At 36.4% G+C, this 22,647-nt stretch overlaps 3 protein-coding genes across 4 annotated transcripts in view; 1 reads left to right on the plus strand and 2 right to left on the minus strand.

Moving 5' to 3' along the window:
- Positions 1-961, minus strand: part of LOC107732547 (potassium voltage-gated channel subfamily B member 2) — a gene marked incomplete at its 3' end in the record, with an annotated part of 28,006 nt that extends 27,045 nt beyond the window's left edge. The window contains exon 1 of the mRNA XM_016543908.1: positions 601-961. The remainder of the gene's footprint in view (positions 1-600) is intronic.
- A 75-nt stretch (positions 962-1,036) lies between these two features.
- On the plus strand, positions 1,037-13,751 carry trpa1a (transient receptor potential cation channel, subfamily A, member 1a). Its single transcript, XM_016543928.1, has 28 exons — positions 1,037-1,077; positions 5,404-5,538; positions 6,082-6,232; positions 6,336-6,511; positions 6,637-6,744; positions 6,822-6,930; positions 7,040-7,185; positions 7,271-7,407; positions 7,500-7,548; positions 7,648-7,747; positions 8,283-8,383; positions 8,558-8,727; positions 8,854-9,018; positions 9,150-9,264; positions 9,624-9,790; positions 9,869-9,959; positions 10,043-10,102; positions 10,172-10,270; positions 10,348-10,418; positions 10,498-10,651; positions 10,919-11,008; positions 11,721-11,890; positions 11,982-12,111; positions 12,245-12,427; positions 12,522-12,590; positions 12,687-12,791; positions 13,015-13,124; positions 13,433-13,751. Exons 2-28 carry the CDS (start codon positions 5,416-5,418, stop codon positions 13,647-13,649), a joined length of 3,366 nt encoding a protein of 1,121 aa, XP_016399414.1. The 5' UTR covers positions 1,037-1,077; positions 5,404-5,415; the 3' UTR covers positions 13,650-13,751.
- A 228-nt stretch (positions 13,752-13,979) lies between these two features.
- On the minus strand, positions 13,980-22,313 carry LOC107732567 (dnaJ homolog subfamily B member 6-like). Of its 2 annotated transcripts, none has more exons than XM_016543926.1 (10): positions 22,161-22,313; positions 19,391-19,476; positions 19,107-19,216; positions 18,375-18,431; positions 18,114-18,221; positions 17,593-17,751; positions 17,154-17,307; positions 16,187-16,257; positions 14,362-14,496; positions 13,980-14,275 (listed from the first exon to the last, which is right to left on the minus strand). In XM_016543926.1, the coding sequence occupies exons 2-10, from the start codon at positions 19,456-19,458 to the stop codon at positions 14,208-14,210; spliced, it is 930 nt and encodes a 309-aa protein (XP_016399412.1). In that variant the 5' UTR covers positions 19,459-19,476; positions 22,161-22,313; the 3' UTR covers positions 13,980-14,207. The 2 variants fall into 2 exon arrangements, with proteins under 2 accessions (XP_016399412.1, XP_016399411.1); XM_016543925.1 differs by having other exon boundaries at positions 18,369-18,431; positions 22,161-22,311.
- Positions 22,314-22,647: the final 334 nt, after the last annotated feature.

Consider the following 22,647-nt stretch of genomic DNA (forward strand, 5'->3'; position numbering starts at 1 on the left):
AAATAAACGTGATTGCTCTCCTCACAAATCTTCCTGTCTCCCGTGGTGTTTGTAGTCAGTTTGTAGTCCGTTTGTTCATTGGTTCCCCTTGATTAGTCTCCCCAGGTGTGTCTTGTTATCTTGTTAAGCTTGTTAGCCCCCTGTGTGTATACTGTTATTAGCCCTAGTTTTTCTTTAGTTCCTTGTGAGTTGTTGAATGTAATGGTTGTCTGTTTGCCAGTCATTCTGTTCTTTGTTCCCTTTGGTTTTTGTTTTTTGGCTTATTGTTTGTTCTAGTTTTTCCATGAAATACCAGATAGATCCTTACCTCTTCCTGTTTTCCGCAGCTTCTCCACAATGTTACAGTATTTGACTGGCATGTCTCTTTGACTAGTGCATCTTTGAGCCTATATTTAGTATAAGTAAAATACTTAAGTACTGTTAAAATCAGATACTCTAAGACTTTTACTCAAGTTGTTTTGGAATTGGTGACTTGTAACGTGTAGTGGAGTAATTTTCACTGTAAGGTATCAGTACTTTTACTCAAGTATGGTTTTTAGGTACTCCTTACACCTCTGCAAACGACCTCTTTTAACGCGAATGAAAGAGGCGAAATCTTACCTTCCCGCCGTTCACCTCTTGTTCCTTTACCTCTACAACCAAAAAGAAGTCAATTAGCCTCTTATTTTCCCCTCCATCAGCTCAGGGAAGTGAGGCGTCAGTGGTAACCCTGCTGAAAGGGCAGTCGTTCCTCTTCATTCTGTATTATGGACTCAATCTGACAAACAACTCGCGCGAATTAAGCACAAAGGCGAAGTTGGACAAAAAACCCCGAAACCGTTGATTATTCTCGCCACGAAGCCATGACAGTGTTTTGAAAGTGCAAAGCAGCGCGTGTAAAAGACTGTCAGGCGTAGCGCTCAGCGGAGCATCGACTGAGCAGTGTTCGCGCCGCGCGCTGCATCACAGCCTGGAGGTGAAGCCTAATTGGATTGAGCTGTACATCACCAAGGATAGCAGCAACATCAGATCCCTCCGTCCCATACAGGAGTCAGTGTCACTGATCTCTAGCTCTCTGTCATAGCAAGTTCAAATGAGGTGGGGACATGACACAATGGAACACGATGATCCACATTCGGAAAAGGCTTAATATACAGCATATCAAGGAACCTGATATCATTTGCGTGGTATTTAAGATGATATTTAAGATTCTCCTATAGAACCTAATCACGGATCACTTCATTGAAAAGATTAGAAGATTTAGATCGCTATGGGATCTATCTATCTATCTATCTATCTATCTATGACATTATTATTTTAATATTCAGATCTTCAAAAGCAGGCACTTTCACACTGACCTAAAACTTTCGAAAACTAATGACATGGCAAAATCGAAATCCTCTCTGCAGATCTTTAATGAGTTAAACACAAGACCTCTATTATGGCACTTAGTTGTAATAATAAGACAGCATGGGGGAAAGTGCTGTATTTCAATTGGCCACTGGATGGGGATATGATCCTTCTTTCTCTCTGCACTTTTTCTCACCCCTTTCACCCTCCCTCCACTACACTGTACTCAACACTTCCTGTCAGCATTCTTCTGGGAAACTTTAACTGAGTGGGACAATTGTTCCTTTGGGATTCATGCCCGTGCCCCTTGTCAACAGAGAAACTGTCTCTTTCTCTCCCCCACCCCCTTTAAAGTCTTTAAAGTCTCATGTTAAAATAAAATCCAAAGTGTGAAATATCTTTCAATTTCTTTAAGCTAATGCCTTTGTAAATATAGAAAAATACAGGGTTTTTGGAAGTAAAAATGGTTAATTATCATACAATGTACAGTTCTGTATATTACTTAAGAAAATGCATGCAGTTTTACAGTAAATTATTGTTAAAATTGTCTTTATAAGTCAAAATAATGTAAAAGCCACCTTATAATTACATTATTTATAAGTATAAAAAAACAGAAACAGAAAAAAAGGGCGTTTCCAGAAGTCCCTGCATAGCACATCATGAATGATTATATTTTATTTAAATGTATGTGTTTTTTGTTACATTTTATGGTTAGATTTAAAATAATATATTTTTACAGTCTTTGTTTTGACCCTTCTTCTGTCTAAAACAAACAAAAAACAGGCCACATTTAAAGTGTAATATTGAGGTCATTTTTCAACTTGGGGTTTATTTTTGAAGTTTAACTGGGTAACTCTTTTTTAATAAAATATATTAAATAAAAAATGTATATACAAAATAAACATATTATTCTTTTTGCCTCAAACTACAAAGCTATTAGAGACCAGAAACAGTTTAACGCTTTCTACATTGTGCCACGAAATGCCATTGGAACAAGCCCTTCAGGCAGATGGTCACCGTCTGTCTGGTCTGAGAGGTTGCAGTCCCGCCATCTCTCAAACTGTACATCAGTGATGCACCAATGGAATAAAAAAAGATTCAACAGGCATATGACAAACTAGATTCCGACAAACTAGAGAGACAAACATACTGTACTTGTAACAGTAAAGCCCCATGAGGTGGTGAGGTTTCACCCAAAGCTCTCACATCACTGAGACTCTGAAAGAAAATCAGAGATTATGGAGAGTAACTGAATACCACCCAGTCTCTGAAGAGAGAGAAAGGGCCTGTAATTAGTTAAAACAAAACGAGTCGGCATGAAAAACATGATGTAAATATAAATATAAACTAAATATGTAGTATATTACATTATATATAGTGATATGGTACTGTATATATATATATATATATATATATATATATATATACAGGGGCATCTCAATAAATTAGAATGTCGTGGAAAAGTTCATTTATTTCAGTAATTTATTGGTCTTATGAAGTAAGATAGTGTTTGTTGAGATAGTGAATTGGTGGGTTTTTGTTAAATGTGAGCCAAAATCATCACAATTAAAAGAACCAAAGACTTAAACTACTTCAGTCTGTGTGCATTGAATTTATTTAATACACGAGTTTCACATTTTGAGTTGAATTACTGAAATAAATGAACTTTTCCACGACATTCTAATTTATTGAGATGCACCTGTATATATACATAAAATTCCATTAAATTAATGTAATTAATTTAAAATTAAAATTATGCTTAATTAATTTAAAATCACAAAATTATTGTGATTTGGGATTTCTGATGCTTGCCTGTAAAATCCTGATGTGCCAGAAGTGCATGCAGTTCCTGTCTGTATCATGCATCCTGCTATTAGGTGCTGGATTGTCTCGGGAGGACCGTTCCTATTGATTTAGAGCTGAGTGCTTGTTCTTGTCCTGCCATGATTAGAGCCTCTGTGCTATCCACCGGTCCTGCTATTTTAAACCAATTTCCTAAAGTCAGCCATACCAGCTATAGTATCTGGCAGCAGTTTCTCCCATTGAGAGGTCTGTCTTCCGATGGCACTTCCTCAGCCATTCTCAAATCTGCTGGTGTGTGAGAGTCCCTTAAACTTCAAACCTGGAGGCCATGTGTCAAGATGGTGGTCTTGATACTTAATACTTTCCACAGGCTTGGACCCTGTAAACATCTAACACAAATATGCATTTTATTCTTAGTAATTGAATATTTTTTAATGAAAATATGTTTTGATGTATGTGCAAAATGTTCTTAAATTAGGAACATAATGAACAGAAAATAATGGCAGGGAATCAAAAGCCCCTATATATATATACAGTTGTGCATGATTTTTTTTTTACACAATAAATAGTTAAATGTGCTACTGTAAATTAAAGTTCAGAATCCTGTTAATTGTATTATAGTGATGCTGACAGACATATGTAAGTTCACTCTATACAAGTTCACTCTTTTTAGTTTTTATGGATCATATATAACAGCGGTGGCGAACTCCAGTCCTGGAGAGCCGCAGCCCTGCAGACTTCAGCTCCAACCCTAATTAAAACTCACCTGCCTGTAGCTTCCTAGTAACCCTTCAGACCTTGATTAGCTTGTTCAGGTGTGTTTGATTAGGGTTGAAGCAAAACTCTGCAGGGCTGCGGCTCTCCAGGACCGACGTTCGCCACCCCTGATATATACACTGAAAAAAACATTTGGTATAGAAAAAGTTTTTTCACTCAGATATATGGCTAATAAATTTCACAAATAATTACAAAGAAACAGCAATTAACGTTCAACCGAATGTGAAAATTTTAAATAGAAAGACTGAAATTGTATTTTATTGTTAAATGTACTCCAATAGTCTTGGTATTATTTACAAAGATACTTTATAGAGTGTATGTATTTCACCATCAGATCATTAGATTAAAAAAAAAACAATAAAACTAGCCTATTCTGTTTCTTATCACCCATCTGCAAATGTTTACAATTAAGATAAGATCAGATCAGATCATAAAACCAAGAATTATCATGTAACTTGATATTGAAACATTATACCTTTTCATTTAAAATGGAAAGGAACCGAACTGTATTGGACTATACACAGTCAAGAGAGCTTGAGTGTCTCTAAATAAAGCAAACATCTACATGTTACTAAACATCACATGCTAATAATTAGATTAGACACGAGCTGTTTGCTTTATCAACAAAAATAATCCTCATATGATTTGTTGGTTCTGCTCCAAATTACATGATTGTAATGACTGTAAGTCTATTATGGATTTAACCACATGCTACTTAGTTTTACTTAGGTTTACAAAATGTTTGTATAAAACAAGTTTTTGTCATATTTTGTATGGAGATACAACAATATCTTCAGTCGTACTGCTCACAAATAATGATCTTCATGAGCAGTAATGACCCATGAACATAACCAGGGGTTTATGCCTCTGTAGTACTCACAGGAAATGATCGTAGACCTGAAATGGACCACTCTGATGGTAATATGTGACCTTTTAACTCCTAAATCCTTGATTGACATTTACAAATCTCACAAGTAATGCTTTATTTATTGAATTACCTGAAAAAAAAGATGGATGATGTAAATAAAATACAATTAACATGAATTAAACAGAATCACAATTATATCATTTCATACATAAAACCTCATAATGTAATACAGCTTGTGGAACTTGATTCTCAGCATCCATAAACTTACGTATTTGCTCTTTTCTAAGTGCACCCGTAAGTCTCATTAGGAACGAGCTGGCTGCATCAGAAAAATAGTAAAGGCTCTATTGCTCTCTCTCTCTTAGTGAAGCAGTGTAATCTGATAACCAGGACACATCTAACCATACTATAAAAACCTCACCGATAGCAAAAAAGCCACACACAAGCCAATATATATGGGATTCCAAATGGGTAAGAATGGGCCTCATAAACAGCCGCTTCAAGTTCTTCTTCTTTTGTTTGTGTGTTGTTTATCTGATGCTCTGATCTGTTGAAACTTGTGTTTTTGAAAGGTTAATATTATGGGACATAACAATAAATGACACTTTTCCCCTTGTTTTTCATAGCTTACTTGCAGGATGACTAAAGAAAGTGTAGAAATGACACACATCTCCAAAACCGAGTCAAAATCTAGACAACAGTCTTACGACAGTGCAATGGATGGAGACGAGAGCGACCAGATATCTGCAAATGTATTTGAGGTACTCTGCTTTTCTACATTCACTCATTTATTCAGAAATCATACATATATACTACCACTCAAAAGTTTGGGATCAGAAAGATTTTGAAATATATTTTTTTTATTTATTCCTTTGATGGCAAAGCTGATTTTTTTTTTGTTTAGCAGCCATTACTGCAGTCTCCAGTGTCACATGATCCTTCAGAAATCATTCTAATATGCTTTGTTGCTCAAGAAACATTTCTTATTATCAATGTTGAAAACAGGTGTGCTGCTTAATATTTTTGTGGAAACAGGATTCTTGTTCAATTTAATGTGTCCTTTCTAAATAAAAGGATTAATTTCATTCATTCATTCATTCAAAAAAAAAAAAAACTTACTAACCCCAAACTTTTGAATGGTATAGTATCTAAAATGCAATACAAAATATTGTATAACTTTTCAGAGAGAGAAAATTCTGTGCCATGCCTTTCAGTTGTGTCTAGTTTCCCGTGTCTGATAGTACTGTGAGATGACAGCTTGTGCAGGTGGTCTAACGTTCCTCATGACTGAATTTTAAACGCAGTGGACTAAGCAAGGAAATGTAGTGGCTCTGGAGAAGCACACCAGGTACCTGGACATACGCAACAACATCGGTGCCAGCCCAATGCACTACGCTGCATCCATGGGACACTTTCGCATCATCAGACTAATAGTGCAGATCACTGGACAACAAGGTAATAGAACCACACCTTTAGACATTTATTTTAGTTTGAATTAATGACAAAATATGAATGTGAAATATTGCTGTAAAGAAACTAAACGAAAATAACACTGCAGAGCTCAATGCCAGGGATGAGGAGGAGAATACACCTCTTCATTGGGCTGTGCAGAAGGACCAGCCAGGAAGCTGCTCTGTGCTTCTGACTCTGGGAGCAGATCCTAACATCCTAAACAACAGCCAACAGTCACCGCTACATATGGCAGTCAGCATGGGTAAACATTTTGTGTTAGAGGTGAGTCAGCCTGCTCACAGCATCATATAGTATTGTATTATTGTCCATAGTTGTGTTTTTCACTGGAAGCAATATATTTAGCCTCTCAATGTAGATAACATTATTAAACTTTTGGTTTTAAATAGCAACTGGTCTCACATAAACAAACTGATGTGAACCTGGAAGGGGACTTGAGAAACACCCCTGTCATTTTAGCTGCTTCTTTGGACAACCATGAGGCTCTGGTCATACTGGTAAGTTGGTTTGAATGGTTTGAAATATTCTCTGTTTTTTGATGATTATAGCCATATAATCATTGCCTCTCTTCCAGTACAAACATGGTGCAAAGTTCTGTCGCCAGAACAAGCTAGGTCATTTTCCGATTCATGCTGCTGCTTTTGCTGGAGCTAAGAAATCCATGGAGGTCATTCTTCTGAAAGGTGAGATTTTGTATCACCTAACCAACTGCGTATTCTGAGCCTGAAACATTATATTAGTGCTTTGAGCCTAAAAACCAAGTGTCTTTTGTTTCTCATTTTTCACACACAGGAGAAGAAGTTGGTCTGTCTATTGACACCCATATAAACTATGTGGATAAATCTTGCAGTAGTCCACTCCACCTGGCTGTACGTGGAGGAAATCTCGACATAATTAAACTCTGCATTGCATATGGAGCAAAAATTGAACAGCAGCAGGTAATAGAGGATTTTGTCATAAAATAGACACCAACAGACAATGTCTAATCCGGTACTTTTGTAACATATTTTTTTCTCTTTACAGTGTGATAAATCCACTGCTCTCCACTTTGCATGTAGTCAAGGTGCCATTGAGGTTGTTAAAGTCATGCTCTCGGCTTACCATAAAGTGTGTGACCTTATCAACATCACTGATGGGGCCAACCAGACACCTCTACATAAGTACTTAAACTTTACCTGCTAAACCTGACTAAACGAGACTAAACAAACCAACATATCTGAGAAATCTCTCCTGATTTATTTTCCATTTGCAGAGCAGCAATTTTTGATCATTTTGAACTCTCTGAGTACCTTATATCACAGGTATGGCAACTGCAGTTGTTTGGAAGTGAAATAACTATGCTTGTCAAATTAAACATGATATTCTGACAATTACCGTAAAGCCGGATAATATTGTTCCAGGGTGCTGACATTGATTTTGTTGACTGCAAAGGCCATTCTCCACTTCTTCTGGCAACAAGTTGCGGAGCATGGAGAACTGTCAATCTGCTCCTCTCCCATGGTAACCTTAATAAATGAACATCAATAATAATAGTTCATTATTATTTATAATAATTATTATAATCATTTTGATCATTTTACATCTTATAACAGTTGTTCTCACCTTTCCCTTTTTGATTCCAAGGGCCCCCACTGTAGACAAAAGTGGGGGTGGTTTTTCCCCCCACCTTGTTGCACTTGTGATCCCAGTCAAAAATAGCCAGGTTTTTAAAAATTGCTTTTGGAATCAATTCTGTGGTATCTGTGCTAACTGAAAGAAAACAAGTTAACAAAATGATTGAATCCGAGATTTGGTGATAGTATAGAATACTGAGAGATTTACATGAAAGGCCAGTCATTTTTGAACAGGAACACCAAATTAAATAAAGGCTTTTCAGTACAGCACAAGGGTAAAAACATTTTAGGTAATCTTGAGGCCCCCATTTGCTAAGGCCCTCTGGTTAAGAACCACTGTCTTATAATTAATGTCTTATTTATTATAATTATCTAAATAACAATAAGAAATAACACTAACAAACTGATCTATTTGTTTGTAGGAGCTGATCTGAAGAAAAAAGACAAATCTGGATGCAACTTCTTGCATCTGGCCATCTTGCAGCCCAGGGGTCTGAAAAACCTGCCCACAGAGGTACTGCAGGTAAAACGTACAGGGCTTTAAGAGACTGTGCCCATGTTTCCCCGAATAACTCATTCTCACAGTTTCCTTAGAGATCCTAAACTTAAGCCACTGCTGCCCTCTACTGTTAGTTCCACTAAAAAGAGGTAGGAGGCTGTGTGAAGTTCATTGAAGTCTCTTTTGGTTTATCCACAGCACAAGAGTGTGAGAGAGCTTTTCAATGACGAGGATACTGAGGGCTGTACTCCTCTCCATTACGCCTGTAGACTGGGAATACCAGAGTCTGTGAAGAACATGCTGGGATTAGAGGTCTCGCTGGACCAAAAGTCCAAACAGAAGAAATCTGCACTTCATTTTGCGGCCGAGTAAGTCTGTTACTGTGAAGATTCAGGAATGGCAATAAGAAAACAGTCTTCTCAACAAGCTGAAGGAAAGCTGCAAATACATATTGTAGTTTTGTGCATTATTATTATTTGTTTGTTTCTGATGAGATATGGGAGGATCAACACATGCCACAGGCTTTTGGAGATGGTGACTGACACCAGACTGCTGAATGAGGGGGATGAGAAAGGACTGACCCCACTGCATCTGGCCTCTCGTGGAGGTCACGTTAAAGTAGTCGAGCTTCTCCTACGCAAGGGGGCGCTGTTTCACAGGTACAAGTGCATGCACAATTCACCTTTTGGTGAAATCAAATTCAGGAACCCTGCTTTACACGCTTTCAGTATGATGCTATTGAGCAACGTCACATTTTCATGCATACTTTATTTATATGCTTTATGTTTAGTGACTATAGAGGATGGTCATGCCTTCATCATGCTGCATCTGAAGGTTACACACAGACCATGGACACTTTGCTGACATCTAACATCAAACTTCTAAACAAAACTGATGGAGATGGGGTAGTTTGCCTAATTTGCTAAAACATTTCTGACACAACTTGGTCACAGCAACTGATTTATTTATTTTTTTGCAAGTATTTGCAAGTTGTTTATAGAGAATTAATGTATATAAAGGTGTCAGTAAGAGTTTATATATATATATTAAGAAATTAACACTTTTATTGAGCAAGGATGCATTAAACTGATCAAATGTGGCTGTATATTTCAAATATATGCTTTTGCATTAGAATGATTTCTGAAGCTTTGCCATCACAGGAATTAATTACATTTGAAAATATATTAAAAATAAAAAGTTTTTTCAAATTGTGCACTTACAGAAAATGATCGATCGTGGTGCTCTGAATATTGATCTCTTTTAGAACACAGCTTTGCATCTGGCTGCTAGAGCAGGTCATGTGGCAACAGTAAGACTGCTGTTATACAGAGGGGCCAAGATCATCCTCAACAAGAATGATGCCTCTTTCTTGCATGAGGCCGTGCATAACGGGAGGAAGGAGGTCACCAACACTGTGATCGAGAGTGACAGGTCAGCTTGGCCAATTTCTAGAAATGTTTGAAACGTGTTTCCCAGTTTCTTCATTTATCTCATCTTTGTTGAATACAGATGTGAAGAGGCGATGACAACGTACAAACCAAACTCATCAAAACGTTGCATTGTCATGGACATGATTGAGTTTCTTCCAGAGTCCTTTAAAGTGAGTTTTTACTGCTGCTTAAGCCTGACACTTAAATTAAAGGTTTAACACTCTAACCAGCAGGGCATTGCATGTTTCCCCAGCATCTTCTAGACACTTGCATAAAGGAATCAGAGGAAGATGTTAACAGCACCAATTACTACGTAAGTTTCCTTTTGTACTAGATGCATAAAGTAACAACCTCTTCAGCTAACACTTTCTATGTTCTCCAGATTGAGTACAATTTCAGGTGGCTTCAGCATCCACTGCAAAACCTTAAAAAGACAGGCATGGAAAAAGACAACACCTACAAACCTCTCAGTGCACTAAATGTTGGTACTTTACAAAACTATGTTATAGCTGTGTTAATTGTGAATGGCCACGTTCAGAAAATGTGTCTCCGCTACAGGCTATGGTGAATTTTAACCTTGTCAGTCTGCTGACACATCCGGTCTGCAAGAAATATTTGGAGATGAAATGGTGAGTTATACAGCTGAAACGTGAATCTTAAATTTTGATGTCTCAGCATCCTGAGCTAATTAACATTTTTGCTCTACAGGAATGCCTATGGGATCAAAGCACATCTGCTCAATATGACGGTGTATGCGCTGGGGGTGTTTCCTCTAACGTATCTCATTGTGAATCTGAAGCCCACACTGGTCACTGCAAGAAATGTCACATCAGTCAACATGGTCTGCACATCCCTGTACAAGGTACAGTATACTAAAGCAGTACGGTCCTGGAGGGCCACTGCCCTGCAGAGTTTAGCTCAAACCCTGATCAAACTGACTTACCTGTGATTTTCTAGGGATCCTGAAGACCTTGATGAGCTTGCTCAGGTGTGTTTGATTAGGGTTGGAGCTAAACTCTGAAGGGCATAGGCCCTCCAAGGCAAGATTTGAGGAACCCTGTACTAAAGCAATTCATCAAGAAAGACAAAGAAGAAGAAAAACTATGACGCAACTTCTCTTTCTATACAGCAATCCTATATAATCACAGCATGTATGATCCTGGTTCTTGCAATGAATATGTATGCAGTTGGGAAAGAGATCCTGCAAATAATTCAACAGGTTTGTATATACGCTGCACTTTATATTTCCAGCCTTACCTGTAAGTAGTCAAATAAGTAAGCAAGCAAATGAATGAATGGTCTTGCGGAAATGTTTGATAGTTGATACTGATCAAACCAATAACTGCTTGGAACCGATCTGATTTTTATATTATGTTTTCTGATTTGATTATGATCCCGTGCAAAGATGTTCTTAATTAGGCCTAATAACACGTTATAATCTCACCGATCACCAACACAACATAAATGGTCAATAAATGTACATTTATAAATATTTACACAATTATAAATATTTAAACATTAATTTTATCTAACATTTACTAACCCTTTGCGTAGAAGAACTCCATCATTATGGTCAAATTAAGTTATACCTCAAGTTTAGTCGACGTGTGTTTTGTCAAGTTTACGTGTTTTGAGATTCGTAATAATCTAGATTTCATCAATATTTTGGCAAGATGTGAAAGTTTCTTTCAATTTCTGTTGCAATCTTCTAATTGGTCATTTGAGTAACGAGAAGAGCGATGTGCCTGGGCTACAGTGTAATAATAATACTAATAACGATGATGATAATGCAAAAAGTGCAATATAATTTTGAGGACGCTCATCTTCTCAATTGACTCCTCTGACAGCCTCACCACTTTATGAGCTTGAAAAGATCTGCAAGTTAAAGTACTGTAAGCCTAATCATTTAAACTGTGTCTTGCCTTTGCAAGCGGGTGAATTATTTGCGGGATCTGTCTAACTACATGGACTGGGCCGCTGCGATCTGTTCTCTGGTGTTCGTGGTGCCGCTACTGCTGACCGTGAAGAGTTCCTGGCACTGGCAGGCTGGAGCACTGGCAGCTCTGGCCTCCTGGATGAATCTCCTCCTCTATCTCCAGCGGTATTAGCCTGCTAGAGTGACTAATACATCCACAGAGCAGAAGCATTTCATACAATTTTCAAGGACTTATGTGTATCTCTCATGTCTTTAGGTTTGAACGGATTGGTATTTATGTGGTAATGTTTCGGGAGATCTCACGGACACTGCTGAGCATTATTTTGCTGTTCTTTTACTTGATATTGGGATTTGCATTGGCATTCTATGCCTTGATGATCGAACAGGTGTGTATATGAGTGTTACTAAATTATTATTAAACTTAATAAAGATTAATATGACAATTTGTGGACATTTTGGAACACTAGTCTTAATGTTTAGTTTTATAGGTTAAGTTTAATATATGAATTAATTTTGCAGCAACATTTCGGGAGGATGTTCCTGTCACTGCTGCAGGCCTTCGTCATGATGGTAGGAGAAATCAACTACCAGGACAATTTCTTGAAACCCTTCCTGCAAGGAGACCTTCCTTTCCCCCTTTTGACATTGGCAATCTTCGTTTGGTTTGTCTTGCTTGTGCCCATTCTTCTCATGAACCTGCTGGTAAGTCCTAAAGAAAACAGGATCTGAATTAAATATATATAAAAAAAGTCCACTATGCCAGATTACATATCAAACTCGTGTATTTTGAGTTTAGATTGGTTTGGCTGTTGGTGACATAGCAGAGGTTCAGACAAATGCCTGTTTAAAGAGGATTGCAATGCAGGTAATTCAACACCAACACACGAATACTGTGTCCTAATAATAAGAATACATTTTTTTCCCCCTAAAAACAATGATTTGTTGTCATTCTACTCTACAGATTGAACTTCACACTAATCTGGAGGAAAGGCTTCCTTATTGGTTTATGAAACGGGTGGACCAGGTCATCATCAAAGAATTCCCAAACAGATGCTTCAGTGGAAAGGTCTGACAGCACAACACAATAATAAGATAATGTTCATGTTTCTAAGGGCAAACCAACTTTGATAATTGTGCGGTAGATGGTAAATACATATTTTTCATGTATTTTACTAACACAAAGCTATATAAAGTATTTTCTGGAAAAAAAAAAAGCTGATTTTTTTTTTTTAGGTTAAAAAACAACTTTCCATCACTTGTTAAAGCAGATTTAATGTGTTTGTGAACAGAAAAGACGTTTTTTCTGTGGGAATGAGGTGAGGAAGTCCAGGACCCGTCTCAGTCCTACCATCTACCAGTTAACTCCACTGGAACGGGAGCTAACCAAACAGAAATACAGGTTCATTAGCCAAATTTAAGTTAATCAATTCCTGAATTAAACCCAATATACGTTAGGCAGGGCCATGTTTAATTCTTGACAGGAACAAAATCTAGGCTGTAAGTACAGTGCGTTCAGTGAAATGTACTGTTATTTAACATATTGATTGTTCAGCTTTCAAAGCAGAAAAGCTTTCAGTAGACAAAAACTTCATAAAACAGTTTTGAAAGTTGTGAGTATAGACTAAGTCTATCCCTCACATCCTCATTTTCATCTACGTTTAATTTAACATGGCATCTAACCTGACCATGTGCTGCGAATCTTCTCAGGATGAAGGAGATGTCAGAGACCATGGAAAAGCAACACAACCTGCTAAAGCTTATAGTGCAGAAGATGGAGATCAGCTCAGAGGCCGAAGAACATGACGGACCCCCAGTCTTTCAAGAAATGAAAGAGAAACTCCTCAGTAGGAGCAAATGGGGTCCACTGCTCAGGGCAGTGACCGCCAGAAAGAAGGGAGTCTGCAAATTCATGAAAACGTCATGAAAAAGCCATTGTTTTAACAGAGTTGTTGTATTTACTCATAAACTGTGATGATGTGGCTAATATTTCTCAGTATGACCTTGCTTCTGTAAAACAACCAAGGCTGAAACCAAATACAAAGCATCTAGCATTGTGTCTATAAGGAATGTGTTAAATGTTACAAAGTTTGATCATAAATTCAACCAAAGGCAAGACCTGTTTTATTACTGAAAATCATTGTACATTGGTTGTGTTTGTTTATTAATAAATTGTGTGGATCATGTGAATGAGAAATGCTTGCTTGCACAGATTCTCATTAAAACTATTCATTTTCATTGTTTTTTTTTATTATTATTTTTTATTTACGTATCAGTCACAGTTCTTCAGAGCAGATGATTTACTATTCGTTATCGATTAGTATCGGCATAAAAAAACTTAAAATAATAAATTTGACCTTTGCATCTAAAAAAATAAACAACAACAAAACAAATTGCTAGCGAGTTTTTCCAACCTCAACACAGAATATCCACAGCTACAGTATGTCAGACTATCAGTCCTATGAGTTTAGATGCAGAGACAAATTTAGGACTCTTTGGCCTTTTTGGTCTCTCCCTTCACCGTCATTCTCTTCCTCTTGACTCCAGTTTGCTCTGTTGAGATACATAACTTTTAAGTATCACAAGGATCATGCTCGAGCTGCAGGAATCTCACACGAAATATGAAATGGGCTTCTGACCTTTGCCTGTAGTTTTATTTTGCTCCTCTCTCTGAGCTGACTGCCTTGCAGAATGTGAGGAGGAGGAGGAAGAGGAGTCAGGGAGCTCCTTCCTCTGTCTGTGACCCTCCAGCATGCCTATCTCCTGGGCTTTTCCTAGAGAGAGGGGTGTGGTTTAGTTTAGAAGGGGGGAGAGCACTATTTTAATGAGTGTATTAATGTCTGCATTTAATTTAAAAATATGTTTTTCAAAACCACTTTTACTTTATATTACCAGACAGTTTCCCCAAACTGTTTTGATGATGATAATTCTGCGTTATGCATACTACACCTCTGACATCCAGAGATGCATTTAGAGAGCATAAAACAAAATCACAAAGCTTGTTAGTTTAGTTAGCCATGCATTCTGGTAGCACTGCAGCCAGCTTCATTTGGCAGAGTTGGAAGGCATTGATCAAGGACATTAAAAGGCAACAGCTAACAAATGTTATTCTGCGTAACAAAATTCACGATTCCTTTCATTGATAACTATCCATAATTTAACAAAATTATTTGAGACATTGTTTTTTTTTTTTTTTTAAACACACCATACTTATCAAACCCTTCTCTTTACAACGCTTTTTTTTTTTAAATGACACTTCCATGAACACTTTAATATCTTTCATTAATAAACTTTGACAGTGTTGCATTATATAACAGCTTATTAATCTACATTAAAATGGTTAGAAATTTTATCCACACATTCAAAATCAGAATGTGTATTATTTTAATCTGAAAGTATCACATAATATTTGGAACTGGCATATTAAGGAAGTTACCACTTTGCGAGAAACTGCTCACTGTCTGTATTTGGTTTCTAGTTTGAATATACTTCAAACATTAATAATGATGAATATAAATTCAACATAACGGAGTTGAGGTAAAAATATTACTCATTCTAAACTCCAAAAGATGCAGAAAAAAATGAAACATATTTTGGTATAAAAGAGCAGAGCATTGTTAGTTGAAGCAAACAAGCTGCAACAACGCTCCTGTAATGATTGGATTTGAAAGAAAATCAAAGATGACTCTCAGTTAAAGCAAAACTACATAGACTGCAGAGCTGCCACATCCCCAAAAAGGATGAAACTCATTTATTTAGGTTCAAATTATTTAACAAAGTACACAAAGTTCCGTGAATGGTCATAAATCAGTTATATTATTAACTCCGATTCTCATCAGGTTATTTAGTAATAACATTACAACTAGAAACAACATTTGTTGTCTTACATGCAACAATGAGGGGGAAAAAAAACAAAAACATTTTCATTAATTAAAATTAATAAAAATTGCATACCAGTACATTGAATCTAGCACTCTACCAGCATTTACAAATATGTTTAACAAATTAATTAGACAAGTTGCCATAAGGTTTGAACATTAAGCTACGCACTCCAATTCCACACTCCACACTGTTGGTAAAGTCATGCACAATGCACAATCCTCTTTCTCCTTTCAGCCCAAAGCAGTATTCAAAATGCAATGTGCATTCATGAGGACACTGCAACACAAAGTGCTCGCGGAAAGAAAAACTAATCTCACATTATGGTCCCAAATACAAGTAAAATTACACGTATCCTGTGCAAAATACTGACAGTACCCATTTATAAATATATAAACAAAAAATTGTTCAGAAACAACAGTCTAAAAATGAAAAAAGGAAAGAAAAAAAACCCAGCAAAAAAACAAAACAAAAACGCAATGTACAGACATCTGAACGACAGTACTAACATTGTTTGAGCTCAGGTTTGTGCTGAAAGGGCTCCATTATCTTAATTGTGTTCCAATCGCAGCAGTTGTTCCTTACCATTTACGGTTATAGATTTTAACTGTCCATCTTCTTCCACTTCTACACGTTCCTGGCCATTCTCGATGATTCTATGGAAACAACAGCACATCTATGATTTACAGGAAAATGTTGTTTCAGGCTACGTTGCTTATATAGTTGGTTTGACGTTGCTTTTATGTCTCAAACCTATCCCACCTTATTTTGCAACATGTAAGTAAGCTATTTCATGTGAATGTGTGAGACTTCTGATTCATTAGATGCTATAGGTAGATAATTAGAAGAAAATCAAAGTGCAGTAAATGGTGAAAAATGATTCCAATACATAGTGTAATAATAAACTATATGATAAAAAAAAATGAAACCTAATGAAAAAATAAATAAATAAAATAAGTAAAGAAAGATAGAAATACTATGGCACCAAAAAAAACATTTTCAATGCAAATTTTCATGTAAATTTATACGGCCTTACACCTATTAAAAGATATACACCCTGACGTTTGACTTCTAGTACAAGTTTTAGAATTTTTTTGCCCAGTTTTGGTCTTTATTTTGAGCAGTTTGTGTTTGCACATTTACATCAATTGAAAAGAGTTTGATCTGAAGCACAAACATATTTGTAACATCTGACCTGCATCAAAAGATGAAAATCCTGCTCCAAAAGGTGGGAATCCTCCAAAGCCCCCAAAGAAGGAGCCTCCTGTCCGGCTCCTGCTCATGCCCCGCTGGTGGTGGTGGTGGTGGTGACGTCGACCGCCACCAAAGAAGTCATTGTCAAATGGATCTCCACCTAAAAATGTAAAGAATGTAGCATTTAAAGACCTTATGTAGCTCCGCCCCTTTTCAGTGTTGTGCTTGTCGTCTTCTGTCTTCCGGATTGTATTTCCACAGCATGAAGGTAAGACCTTAGAAGCAGATGATACCAGAACCGTAAAAAAAAACTGTTAAAAATAAAATGGATAATTTACAACTCTGGAAAGATGTCTACCTTTTTGTAGTGATTTTCCTGCCATTGATGAATTTAGTGGAGGTTGACACAGAGCGGAAGCTGCCCATGCCTCCGCCACCTCCCCCTCCACCAAATGAAGTTGAAGAGAAAGAAGTTAATCCTCCTCCTCCCATATGCCCAAAGGGAGAGAAACCTAACAAAATAATAAAATAAAATAAAAAGAGGAATACTATGGCACCAAAAATACATTTTCAAGAGTTTTCTAATCCACAAGTTGTCCTGATTCACATTGATGTAAATATATATGGCCTTGCACCTATAAAAAGATATCATACACCCTGATGTTTGGATTGTAGTACAAGTTTCAGAATTTTTTTTAGGCTGGTTTTGGTCTTTATTTTGAGCAGTTTGTGTTTGCACATTTACATCAATTGAAAAGAGTTTGATCTGAAGCACAAACATATTTGTAACATCTGACCTGCATCAAAAGATGAAAATCCTGCTCCAAAAGGTGGGAATCCTCCAAAGCCCCCAAAGAAGGAGCCTCCTGTCCGGCTCCTGCTCATGCCCCGCTGGTGGTGGTGGTGGTGGTGACGTCGACCGCCACCAAAGAAGTCATTGTCAAATGGATCTCCACCTAAAAATGTAAAGAATGTAGCATTTAAAGACCTTATGTAGCTCCGCCCCTTTTCAGTGTTGTGCTTGTCGTCTTCTGTCTTCCGGATTGTATTTCCACAGCATGAAGGTAAGACCTTACAGATTTAAGAATGAACCGCTCATTTTAAAATCTTCCCGATCTACTGACATTTGTTATGACATCCGCTTCAAACATTACCATGCTCATGATAAAAGTTACCGCAAAAACGGAAGTTCAAAGACAAAATTCTAAAGATGGATGTGCGCTTGTTTCTCTGACACATAAGGTTTATGGAATTGCCTGTGAAAATCTACTTTGCTAATGAACGCACACAAAAAACACTGAGGTAAATACAAACTCACCAAAGAATTCTGCAAATGGATCTTGTCCACCAAAGAATTCCCTGAAAACATCATCTGGATTGCGGAATGTGAAAAAGTGGTCATTATTAAAGTGTCCTCTTCCTCCTCCTGTCCAAATGAGGAAAAAAGTGACAGGTTCAAACATAACAGACTGGCATACTGTCATATTAATTATATACTTATATTTATTCCAAATTAGGAATTAATTCGGACCAAACACCATATCATTAATATTCACTGTAGGATGCAATTTACCTCCACCTCCACCTGGAGTTAAGCCTTCTTTTCCATATCGATCGTATAAGTTCCTTTTGTTTGCTGAAGAGAGAAAACCAAGAGTTAAGCAATGAACTCGCAGTAAAGCAAAAATACTAACATAAAATGTGAAAGACCATATAGATTCTTTGCACAGCAGCTGTCAGTAACCTAGTAATTATATTACTCATGCACCAGCCCTGAATCACACCTGGAAAGCACCAGACACAGTGGGTGCAGTAACATCAGTCATTATAAATTTTTTGGAATTCGAATAAGGTCCATCATAAAGAGCGGCGGCTACAAACGCTGAACACAACCCCTCTTTATAAAGGACTGTCTGTCTCAAAAGTGCAAAGTCTGTACAAGGCTGATAAGGCTTTGTTTAGTATACAATTTTGATGACGCAGTGAGAGTGTGTGTGCAATCAGCTGTGCCAGAATTGGCTAAATACAAAAAAACTGTTTACAGTATACTGACAATCTATAGCTCCTTGATATAGCCCATTTAAAACTTTTACTAACATCTATGGGTGATAAACTTTTTTTTTTTAGAAAGGCCCAACAGTAAGGATTTTTTTTTTATGAAGGCCCAATCAGGCCAGTATGTCAAATTTTCACTTGTCGTGAGGAAAAATAAAAAATGCTGATATTTTTAGGTAAATATTTTAAATGAAATGCCGTAAACAAGCATATTGATTTTTATCATCTTTTTAAAATTCCTTATGTTAGGACTTACCATCTGACAGGACTTCATAAGCCTCTGAAAGCTCTTTAAACTTCTTTTCTGCCTCTTCCTTGTTATCTGGATTCTTATCTGGATGCCACCTAAGAGCTAGTTTCCTGTAACTACAAAGGAAATACAACATGACAGAGTGATAAATGAGCCAAGACAGGCAGAATACCATATTTAAAAAAGCACTAGTGCTACTAGTTTCTACATCTGAATTACGGTTAAATGTTGAAAAGCAAGCAATGTTAGGGATATTAAGAGGACTAAATGAAACCAAAGATGAAGCTTACGCTTTTTTGATGTCATCTGGAGATGCATTTCTCTGCACCCCTAGAACATGGTAATAATAGTCATCCATGGCCACAGACTTCAATGGCTGGCAATCAAAAGGGGGATAAACAAAAATATAATAATAATAATTAGCACAAATCTGCAGGCACTATAACTATATAAAGCCTACTGTATCATTAGGTGCATGAATTTCTAAGGCCTTTACATTTTTAAGATCAAAACCTTGCTGAAAAACCTGTTGTACACAATCTTACTGTGAAATCTTTATTGATTTTTATCAAATAAATATATGAATAACCTTTATATTGTTATTACTATTTAAAGATGAATATTTACTGAACTGAAGCAACGTTACTTGATTATTTGATTATCCATACATATTTTTTTTTTTATAGAAAAATCATGTAAAAATGTGAATATCAAATATGATATAACAGGCTTTTGAAGAATATTTTTCTGTACATCTCTCAACCATCATTGTATTGCACTAACTTCATGTCATGATGAGTTTGTTTTCACACAACCAATCATATTTTGAGTGTTGGTAGAGAAGGACGCATGTGCAAAATAAGAGATAGTGAGGTGCTATAAATGTCACATTGTCATTTCCCCATTCACACTATGATAAAATACATTTATGAATATAAACAATGATTTTTGGTGCACTGCAAAAAGACAGCCACTAAAATACACTGAATAAAAGCAACAAAGGCATACTTCACCTACAAAAAAGAAAGAAAGTTCTGTAATGATTTGCTCATTCTTACGTTGTTCCAAACCTGTATGACTTACATTCTTCAGTGGAACAAAAAAGAAAATGTCTGGCAGAATGACAGTCTCTGTAACCATTCACTTTCGTTTTATGAACAAAACATGCAATCAAAGCGAATAATGACTGAGGCGGTCATTCTGACAAATATCTCTTTTTGTGTTTCACAGAAGAAAGAAAATCATGCAGGTTTGGAAGAATATGAGGGTGAGTAAATTAACACAGGCTGTTCATGTTTGGTTGAACTCTCTCTTTAAAGCTTCTCTATGTCCACAAGCTAGCCAACCACCAACAATATTAATAAATTCCATTAATACCTTCTTCCTGACACTGAGATAAATTTGGTTTGACGTTGGATATTAGACAGATATTCAGCCTCGAAAAACTTCAATAGATCATTAACAATTTAGAATAATGGCAAAATATGTGTTTTGTTTGAATTGTTTTAAAAATGTAGAAGAGAACAGTGCTGTTTATGTGTCTTATTCTGCCTTGATGTATGGCAACTCATAGATTTTACAATGTAATGGCGCAGGATAGGGGCCATCTACAAAGTACAAAACGAAGAGAATAAACGTTCAATGGTTCCACATTCAAATGCTTAACTGTTGAAAGAAAAGAAAAAAGAAGAAACAAATTGTACACACAAGACCTTGAAATGCACACACACAAACACACAACTCACATTTGCTAAACAACACATGATAGATATTGTAAAGAATAATAATATTATTAATAATAATAAGAAAAATTATAATATTTACATTTTGGAAAAAAATACATATATTTGGCATACAATGCCGAACTCAAAAGGTGTGTCCTGTTACTACATCCTAAATTAAATGATTTCAGTCCGGCTTTAATATCATACGTGATACAGACTCGTTGGAAGGCTTCACAAGCTATTCTTTAATGTCAATAGCATGAATTCTGCATCTCTTTTGACAATGAAAACTGGAAAATGTTCTTTGAGAAATCTGTAACAAGACACAGCCTTTGAAGTTGAGATAGAAGATTGTATTTATTTTAAACTAATTAATGTATTGGTTTCATTTTCAATAGTATGTGTTCTATTATTGTTCTGTGGCTAGAACCACCATCAAAATGTTTGTCTGATCTGTAACAAGTCACACACTATGAAGTTGACACAGAAGAGTCTATTTTTTTTTAATGAATTTATTTACCGATTTAAATTTCAATAGCATGTAATTTTGGTCATAGTTCTGTGAATACAACCAACATTAAAATGTTCTTACAAGGACCTGGAATAAGCCTACTGCATATCACTTGGATTATGGAATTATAATGATTTTTATATTGTTTTTCTACTATTAATATAATTATTAATAGTAATAATATAATAACAACCACTATCACATATTTTGTTTACAATATTTCTTATTTAAATTCAAGTGGGTGTTATAAGTGTTTGTCTGAGTATCTTTCAAAGACCTTGGTGCACAAATTGCTCGTTTAGTAAAAAAAAACGTTTTATCCTTCCACATTTTGTACAAATGTACTTTGTAGACGGTCCCTACCTGGCCTAAAGAGCTAGCGCGCCGCTGCTAGAGCCTTTATGCGTTACAACATATCAAGAAGGATTAAAACAAATAAACTGCGATGTGTGTTCAGTTCTACGTTCTAAAACTTGTCAAATTAAAGCCATTTTTTATACAATTATACTCAACCACTAAGAATTTATTGACGTTTTTCGCGGCTGAATATCTGTCTAATATCCAACGTTAAACGAACTTTATCTCGGTCTTCCATACTAAATAAAAGCTTACCCTTTTTACCCACACTTTCAAAAGACCAAAACATCTGAACAGCGATATAACTTGCTGTTATTCATATTTCGACCTGGCAACCTTTGCATCTTTTTTAGATGAGCTAGCCAGCTAGCAACAATGCTATGAGCGGGCGAGCAGGTTTTATTATTATTTATCTCATGAAGCAAAGCTCTAGCGTAAGCCTGGACACATATTTAACGCTTAACCTACCTTGTATTTTTAACTGCCAGAGGCAGCTGCTCTGTTTTTGATTCGCTAACCTCTGCCTGTGCGACGCTGTATCGAGCTGATGTGACAAGCAACGAAGCGTCCGGAAATAACACGAATCTTCTGTTTTTTTTTTTTTGTTGTTGTTGCAAGATTTGACGTCACGTCCTGTTTGAGTTATTCCAAGCATCCGCGCTTTTGGCTCCAGTTTTTCTGAGGAAATAAATAATTTTAGTGGACGAGTTTGACAGCTGCTTTATGATGTCGTAAAATAGTCGACTCTGTGCGTTTTCGTCTGCTGTGTGAAAAATGTTGACTATTATAACTGCTGTATTTCATTGTTCAAATAGCCACATATGAGCGCTTCTCCTCCTGCGGACACGTTTATGTCCCGGAGGTTGTATAATATAAAACAAATGTCCTTTTTGTTAAGAGAGTAGTTGCATAATAAATTTATCTTTTAATTTTGCTGTTTTCAAATGCCTTTCAT

This window comes from Sinocyclocheilus rhinocerous, unplaced genomic scaffold (assembly GCF_001515625.1).
Source record: "Sinocyclocheilus rhinocerous isolate Xijiao unplaced genomic scaffold, SAMN03320098_v1.1 scaffold1420, whole genome shotgun sequence".
Taxonomy (NCBI): Eukaryota; Metazoa; Chordata; class Actinopteri; order Cypriniformes; family Cyprinidae; genus Sinocyclocheilus; species Sinocyclocheilus rhinocerous.

Excerpts from the sequence above, each read along its gene's own strand:
- trpa1a (XM_016543928.1), top strand. The coding sequence starts at position 5,416 with ATGACTAAAGAAAGTGTAGAAATGACACACATCTCCAAAACCGAGTCA. Across the intron at positions 8,728-8,853 it reads GCACTTCATTTTGCGGCCGA|ATATGGGAGGATCAACACAT; the intron begins GTAAGTCTGTTA and ends GTTTCTGATGAG. Across the intron at positions 9,791-9,868 it reads ACTGTGATCGAGAGTGACAG|ATGTGAAGAGGCGATGACAA; the intron begins GTCAGCTTGGCC and ends TGTTGAATACAG.
- LOC107732567 (XM_016543925.1), bottom strand. The coding sequence starts at position 19,458 with ATGGATGACTATTATTACCATGTTCTAGGGGTGCAGAGAAATGCATCT. Across the intron at positions 19,217-19,390 it reads CCAGATGACATCAAAAAAGC|TTACAGGAAACTAGCTCTTA; the intron begins GTAAGCTTCATC and ends TTTCCTTTGTAG. Across the intron at positions 14,497-16,186 it reads AAAATCTATAACCGTAAATG|GAAAAGCCCAGGAGATAGGC; the intron begins GTAAGGAACAAC and ends CCCTCTCTCTAG.